The sequence below is a fragment of the Odontomachus brunneus genome, unplaced genomic scaffold (genome assembly GCF_010583005.1).
Source record: "Odontomachus brunneus isolate Ranch 3 - 2012 unplaced genomic scaffold, Obru_v1 Obru_scaffold_190, whole genome shotgun sequence".
Lineage (NCBI taxonomy): Eukaryota > Metazoa > Arthropoda > Insecta > Hymenoptera > Formicidae > Odontomachus > Odontomachus brunneus.
The window spans coordinates 124,721-143,198 of record NW_022639640.1 but is presented as its reverse complement, the minus strand read 5'-3'; the positions used below and the strand labels follow the sequence as shown (position 1 = coordinate 143,198).

The 18,478-nt window shown below is 44.4% G+C and overlaps 1 protein-coding gene across 4 annotated transcripts in view; it reads left to right on the top strand.

Moving 5' to 3' along the window:
• LOC116851767 (semaphorin-2A) overlaps positions 1 to 18,478 on the top strand; it is a 486,860-nt gene that overhangs the window by 459,696 nt on the left and 8,686 nt on the right. For all 4 annotated transcript variants that reach the window (XM_032831541.1, XM_032831540.1, XM_032831537.1 and 1 more), the window contains 7 exons: positions 5,396 to 5,458; positions 6,791 to 6,898; positions 9,269 to 9,539; positions 15,262 to 15,492; positions 15,784 to 16,197; positions 16,888 to 17,164; positions 17,635 to 18,082. In XM_032831541.1, coding sequence (XP_032687432.1) covers positions 5,396 to 5,458; positions 6,791 to 6,898; positions 9,269 to 9,539; positions 15,262 to 15,492; positions 15,784 to 16,197; positions 16,888 to 17,164; positions 17,635 to 18,082 — 1,812 coding nt within the window. The remainder of the gene's footprint in view (positions 1 to 5,395; positions 5,459 to 6,790; positions 6,899 to 9,268; positions 9,540 to 15,261; positions 15,493 to 15,783; positions 16,198 to 16,887; positions 17,165 to 17,634; positions 18,083 to 18,478) is intronic.

Genomic DNA, 18,478 nt, shown 5'->3' with positions numbered 1-18,478 from the left:
TGTTAAGATTTCCGCGGAACTGGAGGTACACCGTCGATTTTACATTGATTTTAAAATCAATGTAAAATCGTTGTCAACACCGCGAAGCGAGGATAACGCGATGTTCAAGCTCGGTGGATAAGGGGAAACCCGTGGCCGACCGGATTCCCACAGACTAGGCCAGCGGGCACCGACGGGCGAGATGATGGCAGGTATTTCTGTTTAATAGTCGGCGTATCATGCCGGTAATGGAAGTCGAGGCGTTTGCATGCCTGCGGGCACGCTCTACCGCTATAAAGTTAATGGTGTCGTAGGCGGCACGATAAAATGATGCATCACGGCTTGGCGACAATATTATTGCCGACAGCTGCACCTGTGCGTATCCTTCGGCATCCAGCTCTGACCCGCGTAGGGACAGGTGTGTGTTTTGAGTGCAACCGCAGTGAGCTGCATCTATTTCCTCCCGGCGTGAATCTTACACACGATTTGCTTCTTGATCTCCTCTCGTCTCAGCTGTATTCCAGCCGGAATGTCGAATTAAACTTTACGATTTTGACGAAAGTGCGGCTTAGTCGCGCGCGCGCGCCTGCGTAAAGCCGACGCCGACGACACGTGTCGAACGAGAGCGAATAATGCCGCTCATATTTTAATTAAAAGCGAACGTGTAATCAACTCGGCCGAGATCGTGAACCTTTATGGCTTACGCGGTCGACTTTGAAAATGAGACATTGCTGTAATGCTCGTATATACGCATACGTAGAAAGCAACGCGAAGCCTATTATCGTCCATCAGTCGTAGGAAAAGCTCTCCCTCCCCCTCTCCTCTCTCTCTCTCTCATCTCTATCATCCGCCCGCAAGATTCTCCATCCACTTCCCAGTCGTCTTTCACTGTTTCTCGCCATTCCGTCTTCGCGTTTCTACCCCGCACCGCGGTTCACGGCCGGATTGTAATGATTAGTATAACGAGGAGATCCGCGCCAGGGCTTACGAGTAAGCGCGGATACCGGGAATTGCTCCGCTTTTAATTATCGCCCAGAGCTGGCTGTGTACACCGGCGCCTTAATGCACCATAGTGCTTAACGAGTAATACGTCGTTATCAACGCCGATGTGGACGAGGGAAAGGAGGCTTCAAGTCGTTAATAAGAAGTTCTGGTTTAGATAACCAAAATATAAGAAGTTTTTTTTAAATAAATTAATAAAAATATCAATACAAGGTTTGACCATACTCTGTCATTGTTTTAAATTTCAAGAACATTAAGCACGGAGAAAACACTATCGCTTGCCATAACAAAATATTAATATAAAATATAAAAATATTAATATACATATAATGTATAAAAATATTAATATACATATGGTAGCTATAACAAAATGTTAATGTTAGTTTTCGCCCATGTGTACAAGATGATTGTAGCAATTATAGCAACCATAGTGTTCTAGAAGTGGCACACTTCTTTACTGCCTATCCATATGTGTTTAAGCAGTACTCTCAATGCTACATGATGCAACCAAACTCTATAGATTTCTCAACCATAATATTTATTCTGCAGACCAGAATAGAGACACAGCAATATTTCTTTAGTTGAGACAACTATGTATATGAGGATATATTAACTGAACATTATAATCAGAAGAACTATATATAGATGAGTATGTAATAACAGTAACTTTTAATACCACATCTATTTCACTTGAAATCCCATAAATTTTCTCTAGCCATAGAATATGTGTATAGCAACCATAGTAGTTTTCTCCGTGAGATAGTTGAAATTCTGTCTAGTTCTTTTTTTGTGTTGTGATGTCGAACGTCTTTAATTGGAAAATATTACATAACTTTTCCTTTCTTTTTTATTTAATGTCCCGGAAAAATACCAATTTTGGAAATTTTCCAAACGATTTAACACAGTTTAAAAATTTCTTTGTCCTATTTAGTCCCGTTTAGTTCTAAACTTAGATACGAATGTTTCACTAGAGACAAGCTTCAAATAACGATTATTAACACGGAGTACTGTGAGACAGAAGAAGCACTTGACTTAGCACACCTTTGTCCTTGTCATCAGCCGTAAAAGTACGCAGTTTATTCTACGAATCTATCTGCTTCGTGTAAAGCGGCGTCCTCGCATTCGTCGCGAACTCCGCAGTCGAAGTTATCGCAGCCGCTACTTCGCGGGATGATCGTGCGCGCGGAGTAGACGCGCGATGGACGCGCTGTTTGTAAGTGGATTATGTTTATAATGGGGTGTTCTCCAAGCTCGTTCGGAATATATCGCGAATACCGTGCGCCGAAGTAAATCATGTTCGTATCCACTTGAACCGCATCGCCTGGATTCCCGCCAATGTACATTCTATCCGACAAATTGTGCGCGCGATGTGACTTTCGCCGGAGTTCGGCCACTCGCATGTATAGAAACAGTATTGTATATTTATCTGCTCCGCAATGCGGGGATTTCACGAGTGCGTTACGGACTTGGCGCGGAGTACGCGAAGTTCATTCACTTTTGGAACGTGTAATTGCGAAAATGACACGAACGGACGAGTGGTGTTGTACGATCGATACGTTTTTACGGTTTTACCGCCCGCGACGCGGTTTTCTAAGGAAAGTTGATTCACATCACGTAAGTAATACATCTATACTCTCTTAAAATGAATAAGTGAAACATTACTGAAAACAGTGAATATATACTGATTCGCAGTTATAAGTGTTGCACTGAAAGTGCTCAGTGTTATACGTATAACTGACTATTCACTGATTCACTTTAAGAGAACACTGAGACTATTTATCCTATTATTTTCTCTGTGTGTTTATGAAAAAAATATATGAATTTTGTAGAAAATGTCTGGCCGTTGTTTCAAATTGCACAAATAGAAGTAAGAAAGGTTTTTTAATGTAATGTTTCCTATTGAATATGAGCAGCGGAAAGAAAGTGTTCAACGGTGAAACTAAGACTACAGCATTGTGTATGTGTGTGTGAAGAAATTATATATAATATGTTTATTATTAAATTCCAATATATAAATTTGTATTTTCAGCAAATAACAACTGTTAAAAAGACGAGTTTGTTTCTTTATTTTTATATTTTTTATACTTTTGTATAATAGTACATACACATACACGTATACGTAAAGAATCGTGGCGCATTGAGAAAAAATTATAGTTACTTTCGGCGTCACTTGTACTTTTTGGTGATTTTAACCACAAAAATAATTAGAAAAAACATCTTTCTAATAACACTTACTAAAACAATGGTTTTTATAATTATTTTTATGGTTAAAATTACAAGAGACTATAATTGACACCGAAAGCAACTATAATTTTCTCTCAGCTTACTGGCTCCGCCATATTTTATCCAAGTCAATAAAAAATAAAAGAACTCCGTATTATAGCAACTCTAAATACGCCGTGCTTTCCGCGCCCCGCGGAAACTGCTGTGATTGAACGTCCTCTTTCATCTGTTCTCGATATGATCGTGCTATGGCGCTCGTCGCCCGATGCGGAGCGCGATTCTTTCGGTAATTTATTGGCCGTAGATCAACGTCGGCGTACGCTATTTCGGCTCACCCTTACGTCCCCGGCCGGGACAATGTCGAGGATCGACGCCGTTTCTGGCCATGACACTCCCGGGAAACGGCACGCGACGTCCGCAGGAGATCGATCGTTAGGTCCGACGCGTTTCGGACGATTGACCGTGCAAACGAACCACTTCCTGCGTCGTGATCGTATCTACCGACGTGCACGAAAATGCACCGGTGCGAGAGGGAGAGGAGACGGGTGGGCGGAACGGAGTGTCGCGAGAGGATGCACACGCTCGTGAAGCTAATTTTCCCAAAATAGTTTGGCGCAAGGAGTACATCTGGAGTTCCTCAAATCAGAGTTAGGACACCGTCCGCCATTTGTAGGGAGAAAGTGAGTGAGTGAGAGAGAAACTACAGCGTGCTTCTTCATTTCAATCTTAAGTCTATCGCATACAAAATAACATAGCTACATAGCATAAAACTAATGAGTTTTACAGATCAATAAGACAACTTTATCCTAAGATTGAGATGAAAAAGCACGTTAGTTTCTCTCTCATTCATCATTCACTTTCTCCTTATATATGGCGGACGGTATCCAAACTCTGACTTGAGGAACTCTAGATATTACAGTTTCTCCCTCATTTCTACTAGAGTTTCTCTCTCTCTCTCTCTCTCTCTCTTTCACTTTCACTTATATTATTTCTCAAAATGGCGGACAAAATGCAGACTAATTAGGAATTATACTTTGCCCTAACTCTGAGTAGAGGAGCTTTAAATACACCGAGTCGCGTTTCGAAATCGCCGTGGTATGTCACGCGTATCCGTTATCGTGTGAAACAAACGTTTTAAATATAAAAAAAAAGAGAAAACAGGAAGAGGGAGAGGACCCTCGCGTTATTTTCACTCAAACGGAAGTCTTTCCTTCCTTCGACCCCGAATATTGACCTTATTCCGGCACGTTTGTAGCACCTTCCGACTGCGTTACGAGGGGCCACGGCAGTCGCGCAACACACCGAGCTTGCAAAATGTGAAGTGCGCACTCGTGATGCCTCTCGTAAGGTCGAGCGTGTCGAGCGGTCGTCCATAAGAAAGAGGACGCTCGCCAAAAGGAACAATCGTGCGGATTTCCCTCGAAAGACGCACAATTATGGCACGTTCGGAACGGAATTTTTCCGTCTCTCGGCAACGTAATGAGAATACATTTAGTATTTTGGAATAACAAAATAATCTTGAAACAAACATCATGCATACTTATCGGATGAAACATCCAATTATTGCCATCACCTTAGTCATTGGAGACTCTCTCTTAGCTATTTCAGAAAGAAACCTAATTTTTTTTGCAATCAATATTGCAGTTAAACTTCTTACCTGCACTAAAAAAAACTCTTGCTGAACAAGCTAAAATTCTAAATGTCACAGTTAAAATTTATCAGCTTTTTTATCAGTTAAAAAATTGTCTGTGGTACGTATAGAATTTACAGCATTTTAACAATATCTGCAAGAGCAAATTTAGTTGGGTATAAGAATTACATATTCATTTATCTCTCGTCACTAGTCTTTTTTTTACCACTTTTATCTACTACACTCCATATACATCAGATTCGCCCTCAATGTCGAGTGAAAATGCTCACTCGACAATTCAGAATGGGGAATTTATTTATTTATTGAATTTTTTCAATCTATATGAAAGCGAAAAGTCGCTTGAATTCGAGTGATTTAGTGATCACTCTACTCTTTGAATGAAATTTTACTTCGAGAAATTTAAAGAGTTTATTTATAGATAGATAGATATAGATATATGTTATCAACAATTTTATTACAGCTTGTGAATTATTTTCGATACTAACCTATCTATTCTCTAATCTATCTATTATCTAACCTATTTATTCTCTTGTGTTTCAGAGAGACGCCTTAAATCTGGAACCTAGCAATGTTGCGAATTGCGTGTCCAGAGGCAAATCGGAGGTAAGTTTTTCCGCCGCACGGTTGGATTCGCGCTCTCTTTTTCTCCGTTCGCGTTGCGCTTCGCGCCTTACCGTCTTTGAAAAGAATTTTAATTCCGCTACTGGCAAACTGGCCCGAATGCGTCCTGAAACCAAAGCATCGCGGAATTGTGATTGCAAAGAAAGACGTCGAACGTAACGTCGAGAAGTAGGAAAGGAGTCACAAACAGCAAACATGCTAAAATAAAAGGACTGGCTTCTTTGAGGACGCGCAAAGGCAAAACAGAAGACGCGGGCTTGCTCTTTAATAGACACCGCGATGTCGCTAGAATCCGTAATAAGAACGTATCTCGTTTATATCCTCGGCGCGAACAGATATCACCGCACCACTCGGTAGTCCTCCTCTTTCCGCTCAGTAATCCGAGAACGGTCAATGTTCTCACCGTGCATTGCGCTCTAATTTCCGAGCACCGGTACTTTTAAAGTTCATCTCTTTAAGATCAGCTCATTTTATTTAACGGGCAGAATCTCGCGCAGTAGTTGTGTTGGAGAAGCCATCGTCCGATATTTCTGTCGAAAATGAAGGTTAATCCTTGGTGGCTCTACGTGGGTATTCCGAGTCCGAACGGTTTCTATTCATAGAAATTTCTTCCGCACGTTGAGGGGTTTTGGATTTTCTGCCCCTTTCTAAAACATGCACAGTGAAGAATAGATATTTGTTCTAAAAACTTGAAAGTATATCCGTGAATTTTGACAGATTTTTCGATTTAAAGATATGATAAAAGGGCCGGACTCGAAAGGCTGTAGGGCCACATGTGCTTCACATAAGCCACTAAGGGTTAATCGAGGGACGTGCAACGCTCCGCGTCCATTTTTACTCATACTTTAGAGTCGTGCGCGTTGCACGACCGATGGAACGCGGCCACGCTCTCGCAGGAGCCACGTTTGCCCTCGCAGACGCGCAGGAGCGTGCGCGCTTATCACGGCTTCATTCGTATGCACCGTGTACGCGTCGTCGTCGAGGTGTAAGGTCCACGCAAATATTCCCTACGTGACGACAAAGCCAATTCATTTCTCGCGCACCGATTCGCCGCGAAATACGCGCGCGACGTGATCGACCGCGCAACTCTCCGCGCTACGACGCGCTCTTTCGCTTCTCCCGAAAAGTCCGAAGAGAGTGCGACAGCATACTGAACTGTCGTCATTTCTACGCACGTTGTTGCGTCGCGTTGCGCTACACTCTCTCTCTGCGACTATTCTCCATTTCTCTCTCTCTCTCTCTCTCTTCTCTCTCGCCGTCGCCATCGCACGTTGCGCTACCAAATTTAATTTTCGCTTCCTCCTTTTTTTCCAGCATTTCGACTGCCGAAACCATATAAGAGTGATACAGCCAATGGGAGACGGCAATCGGCTTTACATGTGCGGTACGAACGCGCATTCGCCCAAGGACTGGGTGATTTATGTAAGTTATCCATGTATTGTGTCAGTCGCGAGATTTGATGTAACACGCATGCTTTTAGGAATGATCGTACACGGAAAAAAATAATTTGTTGCAGCAGCAAACTAATTTGCTACATACGGACAGTTAAATATAATTCGCTGTGTTAGCTACTTTTTTTGCTGCAGGAACCTATTTTCTTGCCATGATAATAAGAAAATCTACTCTTACAGCAAGAAAAGTGGCTAACGTAGTTGTTGAAAATGGGCAACTAAACATAATTTACTACTTTAGCTACTTTTTTTGTTAAAGGAACAAATTTTCTTGTTATTATAGTAAAAAAATTAGCTCCTGCTGCAAAGAAAAGTGGCTAATACAGCAAATTATGTTTAGTTGTCCATATCTAGCAGATCTTTTTTTTCCATGAAGTTATTTCCCTGATATTTTAAATGTTATTAGAATGTACAGAGAGAACTGTTATGGTTGCTGCAATCATACAATCTTTATGGTTTGAAAAGTAATTTATGCGGATTTAAGTTAAACAGATATTGCATTAAAAATTGCTAAATGCTCATCTATACAGCTCTCACGATTATGGTTCTTATGATACGTAATGTTCAGTTAGTACATCCTCATATATAGTTGCCCCAATCGGAAAATATTGTTGTAATCTGCATTAATACTATACACAGATCAATATTTTACTGCGAAAGAAAAGCGATTATTCAGTCCATTTTCCTTCTTTTAAGTAATGGCTGCTTTTAACAAAGAACATTTTTTTGATAGTAGTTTTAAAATATACTCATCACGAATTTGAGAAAAGTTCATTACCATGTATTCAAAGGAGGAGTTTATTCTCTTTAAGAATATGATAAAAGTGTATTCAAGAAAAAGTTAGGTTCGACTCTATGCAGTGAACAAACCAAATTTTGTTTTAATTTAATATTCTTGATTGAAATGCTAAGCTCACTAGGGTTCGGGATCGTCGAGTGAATATTTTCGCTCGAAATTGAAGGGTGAATCTGACGTACTCCATTGGACACAGAAACACATTCACTCTAATCGATTAAAACATATCGCTCATATGGAGTGAGAATCCACTCTAAGCCTGAGTGAAACATTCACCCTTGCGATTTCGAGTATTTTCACTGTCGCTCCGGGCAAAATTACTGCGTTTTTTATTCGTTTCGAGTGAGATTCCACTCGAAGAAATTTCGGGAATGACGCGAAAGATTGATCGTCGTTTTTATTTTGCCGATCATCTGGTGGAAACAGAAATATCTCGTTGTGCTTCCTCGCGTATCGCCCGACTCTTTTATACTGTATAAATTGCAACGTATATTAAATAAATCTGCTAGATTTTGTTTTGTAACGTAACACGCGACAGTTCGTGATTGGTTTGCGAAATTGTTAAAAATAACGATCGGCTTGACAAAGAGGTAAAAAAATGCCTATGTTTAAACGGCCGCTGACGTTTGTTTATTGAAAATGTAAAACGATACATCGAATGCGCTCGCAACTTCCCTTGAAATGTATTACGGATTCAGCGCGATACGCGCGAGGCATACCGCGCGCCTCGTGCTGCTTTACGCTTAATTTAATTAATTAATAGCGGGGCGCGCGAGGAAGCATCTGAAAATAATATCGTTAATTAATTTTCACGTTACGAATAAATTTCGCCGCCACTCACGCATTCCTATGATACGTTCCAATTTAATTCCCGTCGAAATATTTAAAGCCGTAATGAATAATGCTGTTATTAATGGAAATTTACATGTGTTATCGCACCGGTGAAATCCGCGCGATACGATTTGCAAAAGTCTCCCGGCCCGCCGCATCGAAACACGCCGATGCACGCGGTTGTCTGCAATCTTGCGTTCAAGTATCCGTGCAACGACGCAGAAAGATGCGTGTGTGCGTCGTGCCCGAGCAGTGTAACAACAACCGGTCGCTCACCTGAACCGCTGTCCGACATAGTTATACAGTTACCGAATAAAGTTAGATCACCGGAAGATATTTAGCATCGTATGAGGATGTTGCGGAGCGTAACGTAAATCTGGCGAGCTATTCCTATCGGCAGTAATACCATCAACTTAATTACACGGCGCGCCCGTCGGGATCGTCGCTGTTTCTTTCATCCGCGAATTCTTTTGACCGACTTAAAGGCGGCTTGTGTTTCTTGAAAAGAAAAAAATAAAAAGGAAATTTAATTAAACGCCGTCCCGTTTCATAACTTTATTGGCCCTCGAATGAAGTAGCCTGGTAATTCGGATTTAAAGAAACCTCTTTCGCTCCGCACAGCCCATCCCTCTTTTTTAATTTATAGCGGATCTCATTGTTACACGCTTAGCCACTCCGTCTGACCCCGTCGTCCTCGAATGACGTTTTTTCCAGAGCAATCTGACTCACTTACCGCGCCACGAGTTTGTCCCGGGGGTGGGAATGGGCATCGCCAAGTGCCCTTACGACCCTGCGGACAATTCGACGGCGGTCTGGGTCGAAAAGGGCAATCCCGGGGACCTGCCGGCTCTTTATTCCGGCACGAACGCCGAGTTCACCAAAGCCGATACCGTAATCTTTCGCACGGATCTCTACAATTTGACTACCGGCCGCAAGGCATTCAGCTTCAAGAGGACGCTGAAATACGACTCCAAATGGCTCGACAGTGAGTACTCCATCTTTTTTCTCTCTTTCCTCTTAACGAGTGTCATTGTCGCTGAAGATACCTAATGGACTAACTGATACTTCCGTTGATTCGATATCGAATGGAACAGTACGTAACAACTCGGTAATACTTGGCTCGAACTTCGCTAGTTATTTCTTTCGATAAAGTAAATTATTTTCCGTAATCGCGTCTCCCTCTTATCGCTATCGATCGTCATGTTCACCACCACCACCTCTCTGGCGCCGCTACTACTAAATATACTTAGACCGTGGGCGCTTCATAGAGGAACGTTCACTCGAGAAGCCTGATAATTAAACGGCGTGTCGGGGCAACAATGAAATTTCCATTAGGCTCAGGCGGGGGGCGTAGCACTAACGGGGGACGCGCGGGGGTCGGCTGGATCGTCTAAAAAGCAAGGCGAGATCTCTCCTCCGAAGAAACCGCTCGGGGAAGGGCGCTGCTTAGGAAATAGACGGAGAGTGCTTTGAAGTAGGACCCCGCCGTTGGTCGGGAACACGCTACGGGTCCAAATGGATGCGAATAAACTGCCCCGCCCATTTTCCGAGGGCACCGTTTGCCTTTCGCGCCGACGGCGCGCCGAGGACCCGCGCTCGGGAAATCGGGGGAATCGGAGGCGGCAGGGTGTGGGGTCACGAGTGGAATTATAGGAGTTTGGAGGGTGATGTCGGCACTAGGTGCGCTATCGGGCCGGTTAGAGAGGGTGCCGGATCTCTCCACGAGCGGGGTAATAAAATAACACCCCGACGCGATCTTTCTCGTCCTAAACGCGAAGAAACGCTCTCCGAGTGCCTTCACCTTTTCTTGAGCAAGAAGACGAGAAAGAGAGAGAGAGAGAGAGAGAGAGAGAGAGGGGGAGAGCAGAAGGAAGGGGTGGAGTAAGCGAGCCGACCGAGGAGAAGTTAAAGTTTTCCCGCCGGAAACGCACCCTGTCCCCCTTCCTTTCCCTCTCTGCCTCCGTCAGCCCCTTCTGCTCCTCTCGATCCCGCGTAGTTCGCAGGCCGAGCTTTAATCAGTTTTACCGACTCCCTGATTCGTCGGCCGGGATTATTGCGACTCTCTCTCGCTCTCTCGATTTTTCGTTATCGGGGGCGCGAACGTGAGGGGCGCAGCAAGAGCGGCCCGGCAAGGAAATTGGAAAATGTAGATTAGGACGTGCGTCGAATATAGACACACAATCCGACATGGAATTTAATAGCGGAACTCTCGCGCGCAGGGGCAGGGGGCAGCGCGCGCTGATTTGCGATGATCAAGTGTAAATAGAATCCGATTCGTTAGGTTCGTCGGCGGTGACGGGACGCGAGCAATACGTCGAAAATTCAGTTACCCACCAGCGTTTAATATCGAAATTCCGTCCTAGCCGAAGCCCTTCAAACGACTACGCTCGAAAATAATTGTCGAAAGAGTTCCGTGAAACTGCGCGAACAACATTTGTTATTTTCCGTGCGCGCGCGCGGGGTGCAACGGAAATATGGAAATTTCCGTTGTCGTCGTCGAAAAATTTTTAATTCGTTAATTAGCGGAAATTGCTCGTTTCCTCCGACCGGGTGGAGAAAAAAGTAGGTTGCCCGGACAAGAGTTAATTTTAACCCCGTCCTCTCTCATCGCGCACCGCGATCCTTCCGTCGACGAACGCGCGACACGCCGGCACGGAATAATAGCGCGAGACGGTTAGGTGGCTGCTTTGTATTTCTCGAGGGGGCTGCTTCCGCTTTTCCTCACTCCGGCGAAGCGTGCCGCCACTCGAGCCCGGCTCCTTCAAGCCGTCGCCGTGGTAGGGTCGCGGCGGAGAAACCAGAGGACGGGTGGACGACTTTGTCCCACTTTGTATCCTTCGCGCCCTCCCGCGGGACGCATGATTAGCCATTTGTTTCGTCGTTTAATTTCGAGCCAGCCCTTTCGCTACTCTCGTCTCCAATGCCGCCCGCCCGCTTCTGCTTCTGCCGCCACCAACTTCGTTCAGAGACCCCGGCCGAGACTGCGAGAGCGCGTCACCATCAAGGACCATTCTCCGCATCGAGTTTGTCTATTAACAGAGGCGTTGATTAAATGCAGGCGAGAGTCCTGGAGGAGACGGATGGGCTCACGCGCGCTCTTCTCGTAATCTTCGCGGCCCTCCGACTCTTCCTTCCGTTCCTCCTCACGTCGTTTTCCCTCTTTCTCTCTGCCTTCCTCGGTCTCACTCTCCGGCGTGCTCGTCGACAAAGTGGGCGCAATGAAGACTGATGCGGTTCGTGGAGCGAGGCTGTGATAACCGGGGGTAAGTCGCGCGCGGAAAGGAAGACGAAGAAAAATCGGGAATGGAACGCGGCGGACTTAACAAGCTCTGAATAACTAGCTGACGAACATCTACTTTCACGAACCTTGGCGTCTCTGCGAGACGACGTTTGATTGTGATCGCACGTCAATCAGACGTGGCGTAAAAAACGTGGCGCTTTGATAAATTTTCCTTCTTTTGATCAGCGAGAGGTAGTTGTTACGCGTTACTACGAGCTAACGCTCTCCACGAAACGACACGACGGTTGAATAAAAGTACCAGCCACGTAATTAATCCTGGACATTCTTATTGTTTTAAGATCTTCAAATACGGATATTTAAACTTTTAACGTAAAATATATACAAACACTGAAAGAAAAAATATCCAAAACATAAAAAATATTCGGTGGATACTAATAACATATTTACTTAAATTCTTTACTTAAGTAGAATATTGGTGCTTTTAATCTTAACAGCGAGCATTTCGCGGCTCTAGTCGCATTCGACATGTCAACTCGTGGTCGGGATGCGCGATCAGAACTCATCTCGTTCCGTGACAGCTCCGCGTCTCTTTCAACGGCCTTCACTTTACATCGTCGCCAAGCACCCTCAGCACCTATCTCTGTCTCACCACATGGCTCTGTACCGCCTCAATATATCAAACTTCCGCCGTCGGAGCGTCAGACAATCGATTTAATCGCTGAACCGTGAGAGAGATTGCGGCGGCCTCCAGCCGAGCGCCGCCGCATAATGTAAAATCGACTACGAGAGCCCGGCTGGCGGGCGCGACGCGACGCGATGCGATTCGAACGCGGAAAAATTCGATTTCCTTCGCCATTTTCTCGCGTCACCAAACTCCGACTCTGCCGCTGTGCGAGATAAAACAGTTTCCTCGGCGCAACAAGCAATTACTGCAAGATTAAAGGACGATTCCGCGCGCTCGTATGCGCGTAAGTGAGCGACCGCTGCGTCAGGAGATTGCGTTTCGCAATTTTTTACACCACGTCTGATTTTTCGGGTAAAAATACTGGATACATTGTCAGACTTTCAGATGCACAATCAAACATAAATAAAAAAAAAGCCAATAAGAACCACGCAAGATGATGACTGCGAAACACACATATCAATATATTAACCAACTTGATCACTCTCATGCCACGTTTGAAGTATAGGTTCCGAAATTTTGATTGTATTTTTGACTTTACTATAAAATCTCCTACTATGATACTCTGAAGTCTTTCTTCTTTCCGATTCAGAAGGATCGGAATGATGATCAAAACATTGAAATGCTTTTTCAAAGCATTTGATATTTCAATTCTTCGTTTATTTGTGGATATGTGTTTTGTAATTGACATCTTATGTGAGTTTCAATTAGCTTTTCTGATCCACGTTCCATTTTCGGACTTCATTTATGATGAATCGCGTGATCTATGTCGGAGCTTCCAGCAAAAAAGCAACCGCGCAAATTGTTCACGTTCTAATGATCGCGACGAGTGAACCATTAAGGGATTTTACGATGTCGGATCGTAAAGCGATAAGTGGATACTTATTAAAGCCGCCTCAAGTTCTGTAACTTCGACATCGTCAACTGAAAACTGCAATAACCGTTTACTTTGTACTCCCATCATGTGATATCTATATGAAAAAGTTTGAAAAAAAAAACTTACACCATGATATTCACGAAACATTTGTTTTAGGAATTTCTTGTGTACCGCGTATAAACTTTTGAAGTTCCCGAGACGAAGTTTTCATTCTATTTTCGATTTCAGTATTTCATTTAACGCCAACTTTGATACTCTGAAGTCTATATCAATCTATTTTAATTCTTATTTAATTTAATTTTTATTCTATTCTATTTTTGTTCTGTTAACTTTGTTGATGGATCCTCTAGAACCTACAAGTGACATTTAGTGTGTTCCCTGTCATTTAGAGGTGCTAAGTGGGACTTTAGTTTCCATGTATTAAACATACACTGGTCCTTCAGAATATTCAAATGTTAGGAAGTTCAGGTTGAAAGTAGCTGAAGTTTCGATTTGGATTGTTTTGAGTGCGTCAAACGCTTCGTGTCTCACGGAGCGTTGTAGGTTGTAGATTTGTCATTCAGTCTAAACGAGTAATCACGGCAGAAGGATGATATCGCATTCCTGAAGCCCGGGACAGATCCCCGAAGATGCATAAACAAAGTTTATCGGCAATTTTTCAAGGATGCGCTAAGCGTAAACAACGCGAACAACTTCGGCCGAGTCGCGGGTAGTTGTTGCGCGCTTCGTGAATAACTTATGTGGCGTTGTGGTTTTGTGTCCTTGGTATCCTCCGCATTCCCCATTAACCGAGATTCAGCGCGCGAACGGCAAGACAAACTGAACTTAATCCGTGGTAAATTATATTCGCGACGGAAAGGGCGGGACGCCGCGGCGATAACCGCGCGATATCTGGCGAGTTGCGCGAACGTCTCTCCGTCTGTCTTCCCTGGAGGAGGTGGTGGAACTCGTGAACCAGCGCGAAGTTGTTTCGGACTCTTTTTCCTCGCGCGGCCTATCTCTCATTCGGAGATGATACCGAACTTATAACTCAACTACGCGAGTCGCGATGATAAAGCCGACTCGATGGCGCTCCATTCCCTCTCTCGTCGCGCGGTTTTTCCAACTCGCCCAGCGGGACTTTGGGTAAATTGCGACACGAGTTCGGTTATTTATGCGCCCGGTGAGACGGACTTTAAGACTCGTCGCGAAGAAAGTTTGCCAGTGACAAGTTCGCAAAATTATTTTTTCATTGAATTTGGCTTCTCTTCGAGTTGTTTCTGCGAGAGGGAGAGAGGGAGGAGGAAGGAATGAAGCGAGCGCACGCGCAAGAGAGACAGAGAGGGAGAGAGAGAGAGAGAGAGAGAGAGACGCAATCAAAGCGCGTTGTTTCCAATTTAATCCTCCTACGTGTACTCTTTTTTGTCCTCCCTATCTCCTCCTGAAATGGGTGCAAAATAATATCGTTGCGGCGGTACGAAACGCCCGCGGTTAAACGGAGTTCGGGGAGATTATTGTCCGCGTGTCTCTCTCTGAGCGGAGCTCAAACAGTGTCCCGGCGATGAAAGTTTTTACACACGAGATGAACAGGGACACCATCGCACGCGGCGAATACTCGATTCGCGATTATTATTGCGCGCGATTATTGCGAACTACCTGCGCGCGAACTATCCACTCTAGATGTTATTTTGCCGTAGATTGAGGTAAGTACTAAGAGTGAGGTAGACGGCTAAATTACGCGAGCTCATAAACTCGGTCAGAGAAGATATTCCGGGTTGTGCATTTTATGATTGAGAAATATCTCGTCGCACTGCCGACGACGCGACGTACGCTGAAAACGCGAATTAAAACAAGCGTCGAGAATCGTCGGAAGAATCGGTGAGTAAAAACGCGAGCGTAATGTGTTTCGTCTCTCTCCGCTTTTTCAGAGCCAAATTTTGTGGGCTCGTACGACATCGACAACCACGTGTTCTTCTTTTTCCGCGAGACCGCGGTCGAGTACATCAACTGCGGTAAGAGTGTGTACTCCCGCGTGGCCAGAGTTTGCAAGAGGGACACTGGCGGCAAAAACATACTCGCGCAAAATTGGTCCACGTACCTCAAGGCCAGGCTGAACTGCTCGATACCCGGAGAGTTTCCATTTTATTTCAACGAGATACGTGAGTATACATGAAATACGCAACAGCCGCGTGTATATGACACATTTCTCGTTGTGTAATTTACAAAGTTTATTGGGTCATATCTTGTCAAGTTCAAAACTGATCATTTTTTGTTTCGATGACCACTTTCCATCTCAATTTATATCAGTATCTAGAGATGACATGCATGAAGCATTCCTTTTTGAAAGAAAAAAAAAACGCTTTTATACATCAATACAACGCCGACACACGCCGTGACCGATATGGCGTGACGTGTAATTTACGTTATTGCACTTCTCTGCCACCACTCAGAGAGCATTTACAAAGTGCCGGGCGATGACACGCGTTTCTACGGCACCTTCACCACCTCAACGAATGGCTTAATGGGCTCCGCGATATGTTCCTTCCACATCGACGCCATCCAAGAAGCTTTTCGCGGAAAGTTCAAAGAGCAAGCGACTAGCAGCAGCGCGTGGCTGCCGGTCTTGTCCAACAAGGTTCCGGAACCGCGACCGGGCCAATGCGTCAACGACACAGAAACGCTGCCGGACACCGTCCTGAATTTCATAAGGTCTCACCCGTTGATGGACTCCGCCATCTCGCATGAGAATGAGAAGCCAGTCTTCTACAAGCGAGACGTTATGCTCACGCGACTGGTTGTTGATAAGCTGCGCATCGACTTCGTGGGCAACGATCTGGATTATACGGTCTACTACGCTGGATCCAGTAAGAATTTGTTCTATATCTACATATATCTGATTGAGTTAAATCTCTGAGCGTGATGACCGAATTTCCTTCAACTCAATGTTCCTCAATGAAAATTGAGGCTTGAAAGATTATAAGACAAAATGAATTTGCTAACAATTCATTGAAACTTGCATTACATATAAGTTGAGATATTATTTAACTGCTCGCGTAATAGAACAAGCTTGGCTATTCGAGAATTGAGACATTTGAAACTAAAGTTGACACATGAAAAAAAAATTTTGTTGGACTAACTAAATGTCTGGTGAAATATGAACGAACCAGAAATGTTGTTTGGTTAACCACAATCTTGTAACTTCGTTTGAATAGAATTCTAGTAACTCTTCAACAGGAATTCGTTTATATTTCACTAAACATTTGATTAATCCAATCAAATTTTCTTCTGTGCACTTTTTATATGTGTTCCTTAGAGTTGACGTGTTATTTTCAATTTTTAGTTTTAAAAGTTTCCCTCAAAAAAGACGTTTTGGAATGCAACTTTAGATAATAAAATTAATACATAAAAACATACATAATTTTGTTCGATAAACAATAAGTTTACTTTGATAAACCTAAAAAAGGGATAGTTTCTTTAATGGATCATTAACAATACGACACTGAATCTGACAGTCTCCCTAAACACACGTGTCCGTTTTTTATCGCATGTTATAGGTGACGGTCGCGTTCACAAGGTCGTGCAGTGGGTTGACAGTAACGGCGAATCCCAGTCGATCTTACTGGATGTTTTCGACGTGACGCCCGGCGAGCCGATACAAGCGATGGAAATCTCAAAGGAGCATAAGGCTCTCTACGTGGCGTCGGATCATCGGATAAAGCAGATCGATCTGGTAATGTGCACCCGACGATACGACAACTGTCTGCGATGCGTCCACGACCCGTACTGCGGGTGGGATAAGGATACGAATACGTGCAAGCCCTACCAACCGGGGTAAGTGCCTGTTGTATCCCCTCCGCGAGCGTGATACGACTGCGCGATTTTGAATATTACCGGAGCGATTTGTTATTCTTGATAATTTTACGTAACTCGGCCGCGCTCATTATGAGAGAAAAATGAAATGCATTCGATTTCCGTCGCGCTTTAGCAGTTTAATTACGAATTATGACGCATGAATTCCAGAATAAAAAGCGCTCGTGCCGAATTTACGCGTCGTGCATTTCGGTTAGCGAGATATTCATTTTCGCCGGTGAAACGAGATATTTTTGCAAATTCAACGGGGAAAAGGGAGGCAAGGGCAGGAAAGAAGGAAATTGGCGCATCAAAATTCAATTCCCGCAAAATATTTCGAAATAAAATCACGAGAATTCTCGCGCACACGCGCGAGCATTTCGAATCACGCGGTCGCGAGTGATGGAATTGTCGTGTGACGTTTGAATTTCGTTTTCCCTTTCTCGCTTCAGACTTCTTCAGGACGTGTCGAACAGTACGGCGGACGTTTGCGACAGCAGCGTCGGCAAGCGGAAGCTAGTTGTCACGTGGGGTCAGTCCGTGCATCTGGGTTGCTTCGTGAAGATGCCGGAAGTGCTGGCCAACCAGGAGGTACGGTGGTACCATTACAGCAAGGAGAAGGGACGCTATCAGATCGCGTACAAGTACGGCGCCGGCGGGGACAAATTCATCGAGACCTCGGAGAAAGGTCTGGTGATTGTCGGCGTAAACGAGCAGGACGCCGGCAGATACGACTGCTGGCTCGGCGGCGCTCTTCTGTGTTCGTACAACATCACCGTGGACGCGCACAGATGTTCGGCGCCCGCCAAGTCCAATGATTACCAGAAGATTTATTCAGACTGGTGTCACGAGTTCGAGAAGTACAAGACGGCGATGAAGAGCTGGGAGAAGAAGCAAGCGGTGAGTCTATTTGTCGCGCCGCGTTCTTCTATACCGCTCCTTTATTTATAGCCGATCGACTGATAGTCCACTTCGAGAGTCCACTGTCGCGGGCTGCCTTGTCTCTAACCACGAATAAAGTAACGTCCTCGTCCTCGTCGTCGTGTATATGCGGCTAGAATATCTCATCTATTTATATCACTTCGTCTGTCGCGCGTGCATACGCCACGAAACGATTCATTCAACATTTGCATTGCAAAGCGACGTACAATTCAGCAGGCCTCTACGGTATATTTATTTATCTATACGTACGTCGCGATACGGGGACGAAGAGACAAAGAGAAAGAGAGAGAGAGACAGGAAGTGTGTGTGAGAAAGAGAGAGAGAGAGAGAGAGAGAGAGAGAGAGAGAGAGAGA